The 12,312-nt window shown below is 33.4% G+C and overlaps 1 protein-coding gene across 1 annotated transcript in view; it reads left to right on the top strand.

Moving 5' to 3' along the window:
* Positions 1-929: 929 nt before the first annotated feature.
* LOC143235531 (RYamide receptor-like) overlaps positions 930-12,312 on the top strand; it is a 72,265-nt gene continuing 60,882 nt past the window's right edge. The window contains exon 1 of the mRNA XM_076473767.1: positions 930-1,781. Within this exon, the coding sequence (XP_076329882.1) occupies positions 984-1,781 (798 nt within the window). The 5' untranslated portion in view covers positions 930-983. The remainder of the gene's footprint in view (positions 1,782-12,312) is intronic.

Raw genomic sequence — 12,312 nt, forward strand, 5'->3', positions numbered from 1 at the left:
TTTTTAATAACCTGTAAGACGAGGAGAATAACATCTTGTTATTTAAATATTTGAAGTCTACTTATTGAACTTGTGAACATAGAGGTTAAATATTTTTAGACTAACCTACACATTCTGTACCTTTGAACTGGAAGCTATTTTGCAACTTGCTAAAACTTCGCAACTAGTTCAGTGTTGTTCAACATTAACTTTAAGAACTTTACTTGCCTCAGTGCAAATTTCAAGACATAAATGAAAGATAGAAACATGAACACATGAAGCATTCTGTCCCACCATAAAATGCAGACCCGGCAAAGCCAAGTAGTTTAAGCACTTGACTCATCATGCAAGGGTCATTGTTTCGAATCCCCGTCGCACCAAACATGCTCGCTCCTTCAGTCGTGGGGGCGTTATAATGTGTCGGTCAACTACACTATTCATTGGTAAAAGAGTAGCCCAAGAGTTGGCGGTGGGTGGTGATGATTAGCTGCCTTCTCTCTAGTATTACACTGCTATATTAGGGACACGTAGGTTAGATAGCCCTCGTGTAGCTTTGCACGAAATTCAAACCAAGCCACTTTGTCTTCTTCTGAACTCTTTAGTTATATAACAAATAAAGCTTAAAATATAGCCATGAAAATTAAAACATATTTAAGGTCTGGTACTTGTTTCAGGATTATGCATTCTTATATATTAAATTTCTTCGTTATCAATAACGCTAAATGAAGAGTTTGCCTGTTACTTCTTTTGAATCGATTACCTTTAAATAGCTGATCAACTCTAGAAACGACAAACATCGTCAGCCAGCCAACCATATACTATTTACTTTCCAATCAGCCAACAGAACCAGTAATCATCAGTGGTAACGTGCATGCGTTGATCTTAAAGACTGTAGGCGCTCTCGTTACAAGACAGTTGTGATCAGTCACAGGGAAGTGGCACTTATTGAACATACTTGTCTTGGCACTCTCTCAGAACTTCTACTCACTAAACCAGCTGATATCATGAATACGCTTCTATCTCATGAGTATGTTTTATTGAATGAAACTTTTCTCAACAGTAGCGAAATTGTTATAGCTATGTCTCCGAACTCTTCTCTTCCACCAGAGGCCTCTATAGAGATTTACGATGTCCCACTTTCTATAATCATTCTCTTGTCCTTCTGCTATGGAACAGTGTCACTCGTGGCAGTAGTAGGTAACTTCTGTGTACTGTGGATTGTTGCCACAAGCCGCCGTATGCAGACGGTCACCAACTTTTTCATTGCTAATTTAGCCTGCGCTGACATAATTATTGGGCTATTCTCTATTCCCTTTCAGTTTCAGGCCGCTCTTCTTCAGCGCTGGGTCTTGCCTAACTTCATGTGCGCCTTCTGTCCATTTGTCCAGGTCCTGTCAGTTAACGTAAGTATATTCACCCTTACGGCCATTGCTCTTGACCGCTATCGAGCCGTCGTATATCCGCTGAAACTTCGCACTACGAAACTACGAGCTAAGCTGATTATCGCCAGCATCTGGACATTTGGAGGAGCCGCTGGCATTCCCTATGCCCTTGCTCTGCGCGTCAGGCAAGTTTACGATTCTACTACAAGTAACTACACCAAACCATTTTGTGACAACGTGGAAATCTCACCAACGGCTTGGAAAACCTACAAACATGTCCTGGTTTGTTTACAATACTTCGTACCTCTTTTCATTATTAGCTTTGCCTACGGCAGAATGGGGCTCAAACTCAAGGGTGGCCAAGCTTCGACATGTTCTCAGAGAGTCAGAGACAAAGGAATCATGAAAAATAAGAAAAAGGTAATGCTTACATTGTATGTTTAAATCCATTTTTTTAGGTTTTAACAATTTCTAGCTTTAATTCATGGACAAAAATTTTAATAGTGATAATGGTAATCAGTAAGTAGGTTGCTCAAAAGAAACCGTGAAATTTAAAGTATGATCGAATTCTAAAATTTGAATTAATCATTTCATAGTATGTTTGATATTTCTTTACTATAACAGTGTTCAGTCTTGTAATTACGTATGTATATATACATTACAGATTTCTTTTCTTTTTCGCCGAAGTAAAACTAAAAAGATTATTTTTCACATAGAGCCCAAATGCATATATTCATCATCAACTCCTCGCAACGTGAATTTATAGCAACATTCGTTTCTTGAGGTAAAAAAATTTAAAATTATCTTCATTTTCAACGTTTCAAATTGGCGTTTTTCCATGTTTAGTAAAACTTCATAAGTAGTCTAAAGGGAAAACAGCTACTATTTATTTGTAACCATGTTCAAAGGTAGATGCTGTGTTTGAAGAAAGTAAATAAATAAATAATCCTACTAACAAACACTTGATTCTTTAACATAATTCCCTGTATTTAATTGTAACCATATATCAAAGATAGATGCTGTGTTTGAAGAAAGTAAATAAATGAATAATCCTACTAACAAACACTTGATTTTTTAACATAATTCCCTGTATTTAATTGTAACCATGTTCAAAGGTAGATGCTATGTTTGAAGAAAGTAAATAAATGAATAATCTTACTAAAAACTCCTGATTCTTTAGTACAGTTCCCTGTATTTAATTATAACCATGTTTCAAAGGTATTCTAAAGTCGAACCTTGAAATAATTAATTGTCGATGAACTACGAAACAAAACCGAAATGGTTCTGCAACCCAAAGATGAAAATGATGTCTGACGTCTTTCCACATTCAAGGTACGTTCCATATTTACAACAGCAATCAAAGTATATGACAAACCATCTATAACTCACTGTCACAAAAGCGCACAGGGACTGAAACATGAATGTTAAATCATTATAAAATATTTCACCAGGGAAAAGACGAAACTAAAAATAAGGAAAGGTGTATGTGACTAGAAAACGTAGGATTATGATGGCGCATCACAGTTTAACTCTTTCATGCGGATTTCTCGTGTTTTACAAACGTACTGTTTGTAAGAAAAGTTCATCAGTGAACCAGCGATAGATTTGAGGAATACAACAAAAAAACCTTGGGTTTGATTCCTATTGAATAGAGCACTGATAAAACAATTGAAATGTATTTGAGAATATTCCTCTCCATTCCTCAGTCGTAAGTTTGGTGGTTTATAAGGATAGAAATGTTAATACTCGTGACCAGCACAGTGCAGATGACCTATTTGTGTAGGTTTGTGCTCAACAACAAATTAAAAACAATATAAATCGAATATAAAAGAAAACTAGAATTTTGTCTTAACGTTTTGTAGCATAGTATTGTAATATCTGCTCTATATATTTGCCTTCTGGCTCAGTCACCTGGCTGTATAAAGTTCTTGGCTTACAATAATATAGACCGACCCTAAACTTGTTGGGGTTAAAGTCGTTACAGAAAAAAAGTATTGTAACATAAAAAACTTATTGTTTTCCTATCACTTGAAATGTTATACAAGCAATAAGAATTCAAGATATTTTTTGTTATTTGTAGTTAACTTAAGACAAGGATTTTACACCCTAATACCTTACGTATTACTTTACTTATAAGTGAAATAATTCGAAAAAATTATGATAATAAGTAAGAGATTCCACATTAATACGTTAATATTAATGTCAAATTACCCTGTAAAAAGTGTTGTATTTTTGTCATGAGAATTAAGGAACTCCTGACACAAATTATAAAAATAAACAATTGGTTGGTTACCGATATTTGGGTAAAACTTACGGCAATATGTGCTAGCCGATATTAAGTTAAGATCAATACACTAGAGAGAAGACTGGTAGTCAACAGTATCCACTGACAACTGTTGGGCTGCTCTAATAGAGCATTAATGGTTCTATGGCCCGAACTTGTGAAGCACGAAATTTTCATATCAACCAGAAACGAACCAAAGATTCTCAGATTTACAGTCTGGAACGCGTACCACTAGACCGCCATCAATCATTTTGCCAGTAATAAACAGTTCTCTACTATGTATTGATAAACATGGACACACTTATTAGGACTTATTCATCCATGATGCTCTTTGGAGGTCAGAAGCAGGCTAATTACAGTTTGTATAAATTGTGTCTCTCGGTGACAAAATAGTGCGCTTATGGACTTATTACTTTTATTTTCTCGGTTTTGATGTAAATTACAAAAATACATGTTGTTGTTTTTTATAAGTGCTTCTCAGTAAATTAAAATATGCTATTTTAAATTATTAGTTAGTTAGTTTAGTTATCACCATTAAATTCCATCTAGGAACATAGGGCCGCAATCGCTTGCGGATTCTTCAACAAGTATTTAAGTTTCAAATTTAGATTGTATATATGGCAAAGTAACGTGATAAAGAATATATTCTCCTTGACAACAATATATCTCCTTAAATAAGATTCATCATGCACATTTTTCAACTGTTTTTATACGTTTTAGTTAAAAATAAAAAATATACTTTGCTTAGAATATAAAACAACTATCCACTATCCTTATTCTGTTTGACCCGGCAAGGCCACGTGATTAAGGCACTCGACTCGTAATTCTAAGGTCACGGGTTGGAACCCCTGTCACACCAAACATGCTCGCCTTTTCAGCCGTGAGGGCGTAATAATATGACGGGCAATCCCACCATTCGTTGGTAAAAGAATAAATAGCCCAAGAGGTGACGGTGGGTGATGATGACTAGCTGCCTTCCTTCTAGTATTACACTGCTAAATTAGGGATAGCTAGCGCAGATAGCCCTCGTGTAGCTTTACGTGAAATTTGAAACAAAACTAAACCACAAGTGACTTTCTGTTTTTCCTAAGACAATATTTCTGTTAGTAGTTCAAATATTATTTTTGAAAATTGCTATCAAGATTTCTTTGAGTGTTATGGAGAATGATTTTCACATTGAGCATTATTTATAGAAAATCGTTGAGCCCAAAAGCAAAATTTATGAGCCACCCTCCTTAAGAAGGAAAATCAAAACTTTGTCCTTTAAAATATTTAAATGTCCATTTTTACTAGTAGAATATTTTTGAAATACGCATAAAAATAATACACTTCTGAGAACACTCAAGCTTGCTTATGACAATATCAAGTATGATTTCTTAAAGCACAGAGACTAATCTAGAACATTTGTCTATATTGTACAACTTGGTCATAAAGTAGCTGTTATGAATCCAAAAATGTTTTTGTTATTCGCAAATATCAATATTGAAGGAACAAGCCTACATGTATGTTTTATTTGTGAACTGTAAATAAAATCCTTTAACTCATACTTTATGAAAGAACAATATTTAGTTATTTTATAATAGCAACGTATCGGAGTTTATTATAGAAAAAAATCAGTTAATATTATAAAAACAGTATGAGAACTCTTTCATAACTTACTATACTTTTCGAATAACGTACAAACATTTAAGACAGTTATTATAAGGGTTAGTTCAGAGTAAAGTGACTGGAACAAACTTATTTCGCTAAGGCCTAGCTTGTTTGTATTGATTAGTAAATATAAAAAAATGCACTAATAGTAACCTTTAACCTTAGGAAATTTTAAACATTATCTAGAAATGGTGATTTAAGAAGAAGAGTCGAGTCGTATTACGTGCAGTTATCTGTTTGATTTTAGTTTTTCTGATGTCTTTAGTAATCTTATATCATTGCAGTAATGCTATACAATAGATTAGAAAAGTTAGTAGTCTTGGACAATCTTAACACGTCGTACCGTATTATGTTTTAGATATTTGTATTTATTAACATTTAAATCACTATAAATAATGAAAATATTCTAGTGGTTTTGCGCGAAATTTCAAACACAAACAAACAATTAATTCAAAATTATTTATAAAAAAATATCTTAGAAGGAGATCGTAAAAGCTCCATGTAATTGCAGGTACATTTTTTTTTTCATATCCTTATTTTTATTGATAGGAGGAGCTACTTTCTTCTAAGACAACTGCCAAAAAAGGAAACACAAAATCTTAATAGCTTCATCTAACTGGGTTGTGTCTTCAGGCTACGATAGTTAATTACGATAAGCTAAAATTAATTTCTATCATTTATTGCGAGACTGGAGCTCTGATATTTCTTGAATACCCTATATGTCATTTAATAAGCGTAATACAGTTAGTTGCATATATTTGCTGTTTGTTACATAGAGGAACAAATAAGTTATGTTTAAAGGAAACATATTTCCAATCGTATTTAACGTAACAAAAGTGGAAAAACAAGTAGACACGACATTCTAATTTATAACAACGTTAAAGAACACTTCTAAAGATCTTAATGAGTTAATTTCTTTAAAAAATTTGGTGTTAAAAATATTAATTAAAAGTTGGATTAATTTCACTACTTACGAAAAGCTTCAATGAAATAAAAATGGTGGACAAAATGATAATTTTATATTTCTACCGTGTTTATTGTAAAATACCTTTGTTTTTTTTGTGTACCTTATGAAAAATAAAAAGAATTGCTAAATGAATGTAGCCTATTCTATCTTAAAGGTGTTTTTCTTATAGCAAAACCCACATCGGGCTATCTGCTGAACTCACCAAGTCGAAACGAGCCCCTGTAAATCTGTAAACTTACCGCTGTAGATATTATTTATTCGCACTGCTTTTAATTAGTTTGTTTATTTGTTTTTGAATTAAACACAAAGATACACAATAGGCTATTTGTGCTACGCCCATCACAGGTATCGAAACCCGGTATGATTCTGCAGACATATCGTCGTACCACTGGGGGAGCTTTAAAATTATAGTTGTGTAATGTGTTTTTTTTTTGTTAGCCACATCGAGCTCTCTACTGTATGCACAGAAGGAATCAAACCTCTCACTTTAGCGTTGTATATCTTTAAACTTATCGCTGCCTTAGCAGGGGAACGAGAAGTGTGTTATTTATACCTCATAATATACAAATCATTGTCTAAATGGCTTTCATTAATTCCAAACCATACTAACTTAGCCATACCTGTGGCAGCGAAAAGCATATTTGAAATACTACTGAGACGTTGAATTCAACTAATTTACTTAATCCGTTATGATTTCAAAATTTAAAAAAAGGAATGTAAATAAATATCTCAATGTTCAACCATCTTTGGAGTTTTGCACCAGTGCATTAAAAGCAGTTTAATGAAAACTTATTATAAAATTATGTTAAATACTACTTTAATGGGTACTTCATCGCTGTGTCTCTCGAAATGGCACGAAAACTAAAACTTCTAACTTGCTATAATTACGCAGTTTACGATTCTTGAAGTTTTTCTGATTTCATGTATTTTTCTTCTTTAACGTGAAAGATGGTTTGTTTGTTTCAAGTTAAGCACAAAACTACACAATGGTCTAGCTGTGATCTTTCTACCACAGGTATCGAATTCAGCAGACAAATTGCTGTACTACTGGAGGACGTAAAAGATGAAAGTTATCTTTATGCAGTATACAAACATAAACGAGTCATGACGAACTTCCCTACAGCTAAACTAACGACTTCAATTCTGTTTTGTTCTTGAGACTTTTCGTGTGTTGATTATCACGTGATCTGGTGTCACGAACAAACTCACTCCAGCTGGATAGTTTTTGCTGGAGAATCAGTGTGACTTTACGAAATCTAAGCTAAAAATAATTAAGATTTTTTTTTTTTTCGCAAATACATCAGCGAGTCATTTGGTCCCTAGTTCCTGACCTGCACAGATTTGCTTTTGGTATCTGTTTTAGTATTCATAAAGGTGACAAACGCTTAATATTTGTAATGTCACAGCGATCACAAAATTGAGATTAATCATAGAAAACAAAGAAAAATACGTTGCTGTGCAACTCGTAGTTTTGCTATGGCAACGTACTAGTATAACAAAAAGATCATTGTCGAAAATAGACTATGAATAACACGTTGAAGGATCTAATAAAGAAATCAGTCATATAGCACTTACTATAGATAGTTTAGTCAAAAGAGGGTGATTTATCATTTTCGTATTTTCGTACCCGTACTAATCAAATCCCTAAAACACATACATGTTTTGTGGAATAAAGGAAACATAAATTATTTCACAGATAGCAGCAGTATCGCAGTGGAAAACAGAACTATTCCTGTTGACATAAGCTTTGTTATGTAACTAAGATGATTATAATTAATTACATATGAGACTTGTACTACAACTTGAAACATAAAAATTTCATATGAAGCTTTGTTTAACGGAAAACGAAAGCTTTATGATTAAGTTAGGTTCTTAAAGGAAAACACAATTATTCTATCAGCATAACGAAGACAGAACATCCCCATCTGATACCAACTTCGTTACATATTCTGTCTGATTAACATCTTCACTGAGTGATGGAAGACGAAAATATTCCTTAAGGTTTTCTGCGTTAACAACAAAGGGAAGTCAACGTTACACAAGTTTCTCCGAGTAAACAGCGTAGAGTAGCATTCCATCTAGAAACGCGCTAACAACAAGTGCCTCCGTTCGTATTACACTTGAGAACATCTGAGTAATTTCTATAATATAAACCCATTTACGCAAAAGCCAGATATATATATTAATGTTTTGCTTTCAGCCGCGACATAACAACTCATAGGATGGTTCCGAGTTATTTATAACAACTCACAGGATGGTTCCGAGTTATTTATAACAACTCATAGGATGGTTTAGAGTTATTTATAACAACTCACAGGATGGTTTAGAGTTATTTATAACAACTCACAGGATGGTTCCGAGTTATTTATAACAACTCACAGGATGGTTCCGAGTTTTTTGTGTGTTGTTTTTTTTCTATATACAAACATTTAGCTCAGAGCTGCGTCACTTTTTGATCGGTTTGAGATCCAGTTACAGTTTTGAACTCAGCAGGTTAAACCTTTCGATTAGTGTATTTAACCATGCTCTAAGCTTCATAGATTAATTTTGTCTAATCTTGCCTAAAACAATTTTAATTTGAGGGTAAGTTTAGAAATCTTAATGAGTAATAGAACCGAATTAGGTATATGTGCTCTCCACCCTTGATGTTGCTGGCGCACAAAATCTAGCTAATAAAAATGGAATAAAAACGTCGTATGTATTAACTTATTCTAATCCTGCCTAAATTAATTTCAAAGTGCAGAGGCTATTGAATGTTCCCTCTTGTTTAAGGTATCACCTTGGATTAATAATGTCAAGTTAAACTGTGTTTAGCATGAATTATATTACTTAATAAGTAAATGATAAAGGATATTTCGTAAAATCATTTTCTGAGGTAAAAATAAAACACTCTTTGCAAGTGTGTTAAAACCTATACATGAATTTTAAACCTAATTTATGAGTACGTTTAAATAGTTGTAAAATAAACGGATTTACAACCCTAAAATGAGAGGTTCGATTCCCCTCGGTGGACTCAGCAGATAGCCCTATGCGGCTTTGGTATAACAAAACACACACACACACACACACACTCGTAAAGTAAAAGAATTATTGTTAGTAAAAGAAGAATATGTTATTGTAGTTTTAGACAATATTCATGATAACATAATACGGATACGTCTCACTAGTGAGTATACAAAAAGAAAATACAAAATTTGGATACAAGATAAAAAAACACACAACGATATCCGATCTGAATTTTTATTGGACTGTGTATTATAACTTCAACCATTACAACTTAACTGATAAAAATAAAATACGAGTTAAAGTGTGATTATTTTAAAACAGTTACCCTGATCGAGATAATTTACGAGTGATAAAATAACGAGTGATGTCGTTTACTTTACATCTGAAGTCAGCATTATCGGAGCACAGACGTCTCAAACCTTGGAATTGATCCTTAGGAATGGCGTGTTTGTGCTCAGAGGGATAGAAATAATTAAAATATAAATAAAAATGGTTGTTAGCAGCTTTGTAATTTATACTGTTGGTAAATGTAGATGTGGAAAGGTCAATAATGACGTCTAAAACTGTTAGCTTTCTCACTAGACAATTGGAAAGTAAAGTTAAGGGATGGGTGATAAGTTTTGGCATAGTGAATGAATAGGTCGAGTTTGTCTTTGGATCCAGGAAAAAGACCCAGAATATAGTCGATGTATCTGATAAAAATATAGAAAGTTTGTGGATGGAGGTACTGACAAGTTGTACTTCTACACAACCAACAAGAAGGTTAGTATAGGGTGGATTCATTTTGGTCCCCATGGTAACACCTTATAAGTGTTAGTATGTTTTTCCACGGAAATCTAATAGCATTTAAAGTCGGTACCAAGTCAGTCAGTCAGTCGAAGTATGGTGTTTATGGAATAATATAAGTTTGAACTACAACATTTTTCTTTTATCTAGTCACGATACTTGCTGGTTAGACGATCAAATTATTTTTACATAAAGATTGGTTTGGTTTGGTTTGAATTTCAAGCAAATCTACAAGAGGCGTATCTCCGCTAGCCGTCCCAAATTTAGCAGTGTAAGACTAGAAGGAAGGCAGCTAGTCTTTACCACCCACCTCTAACTCTTAGGCTGCTCTTTTACCAACGAATAGTGAGATTGACCGAAACATTATAACACTCTCACAGCAGAAAGGGCTAGTATTATTGGTGTGATTTGAACTCTCAACCCTCAGACTACGAGTTGAGTGCTTTAATCACCTAGCTATGCCGGGTCGGCCCAGTGGTACATCTGCAGACGAAAAACGCTATAAACCGAGTTTCGATACCCGTGGTGGACACAAAACAGATAGCCCAGTGTGTTGCTTTATGCTTAACTTCAAAAGAGCTTCCAGTGGCACAGCAGTATGTCTGGGAACTAACAACGCTAGAAACTGGGTTTCGATACCCATGATGGGCAGTGCAGAGATAGCCCAATGTATTAATTTGTGCTTAATTTCAAACAAACAGATCAGGAAGACAACAATAATATTTCGCACTTCATGGTTCGTGCAGAAAGTTTTCATCTAATATATTCAAAATTATTTATTAATTTAAACTGTATTACTTAAATATGGATAAATTTAGAAACAGTATTGAGATAGTTCTATTTCGTCGGATTCTTATTCTCTCAGACAGTAATCGTTGTCAAAATTGGTATTGGTTGAATTGGATCTGTAGTTTTTATCTGAAAGTGCTATTTTCAAAACTCTTTTCTTCTTTTTCTTCGTACTGTAAGTTATACAAATACTTTTGTATTTTCTATATGTCAAAGTATTGTATTAAGTGCTCCATTAATAGCATACATTTTAAAAACAGAAACTGTAGCAACTTGGTATTGATAAAATTATATCTCTGGAAACTAATTTGCAAAAATACACGCCTAGAAATATTTTATTTCTCATTTTGTGAAACATTTTGTATTTAGCTTGTACACAATAGAACCAAATTTCGTTACGTATTCAAATGTTTTACTGGTTCTATTCTCAATTTTTATTTGATCTTGTTTCCAAAGTCGATATTATTTAAACTAATATAAAATAAAACCAAATACAGAAAGATTGTGATAAAAACTGTTATTTTTCACTTTTAACACTAGTTGTGTAGCCGACAGATTCACATACAATGTAAACGTAGGTTTAATAGTATACAAAGCTTAGTTTATCCTAACACTTATATCCATTTGCATAGGACGAAATCTTGGTTTTTCTCTTGCAGTCACCATTGAAGTACATTTAAATACGTTCTTTCATTTGGTGACCTCTCGTAGACTCGTCAACACTGGGGACAAATTATATGGGCGTTCATGAGTTAGAATTTATTCCTCAAATGAAAACATTTGAACTAAACGGAAAAAAGGCTTCGTGGAAAATTTAAAACCAAGTTGTATATTAGTTTGTTTGTATATTTTGTTGATAAACCATCTTAAAATGTTATTAGTGAAATGGATGAGGAATTAGCTCTTTGTAACATCACTTCTTAACGGATTTCATATTATTAGTTTGTTTTAATATCTATTTTGGTTTCAATTTAATGTATATTTAGAAATGCATGTTACTTGTACTGTTAAATGTGTTTTGCAAAAAACACACATGTTCTCTACATTTATAGAAATTTTCGAGGATAAAAATCAACAGTATACGATCTGTGTGTGTAAAATAGCAGTATTGGTACCAACTGAACTTTTGAGAATATCGTCTTGATGTTTATAAATCGCAACACTTGGAGAGACAGTTAATATTGTTGGTTTTCTACAGTAAGAAAACTATAAATCTCGGAAGCCGTAATTATGATAAATGCTTATTAAACAGAAAACTACACATATTTAACCAAGAACGTTTATATATTTCGAACATTACAAAAAGTTCAACTTCATAGAATTAACTTCGGACGTTAGATATTTTTTCTCAGGGAAAAGTGAGCTTGAAAACCGCGTGAGGCCAGCAAAGAATATATATAGCCAGTCGCGTCAGGAGAGGTGTACCTGTGTATCAACATAGAATTAATTCACTCTCCATGAACCGTCGA

Source organism: Tachypleus tridentatus, chromosome 12 (genome assembly GCF_004210375.1).
Source record: "Tachypleus tridentatus isolate NWPU-2018 chromosome 12, ASM421037v1, whole genome shotgun sequence".
Lineage (NCBI taxonomy): Eukaryota > Metazoa > Arthropoda > Merostomata > Xiphosura > Limulidae > Tachypleus > Tachypleus tridentatus.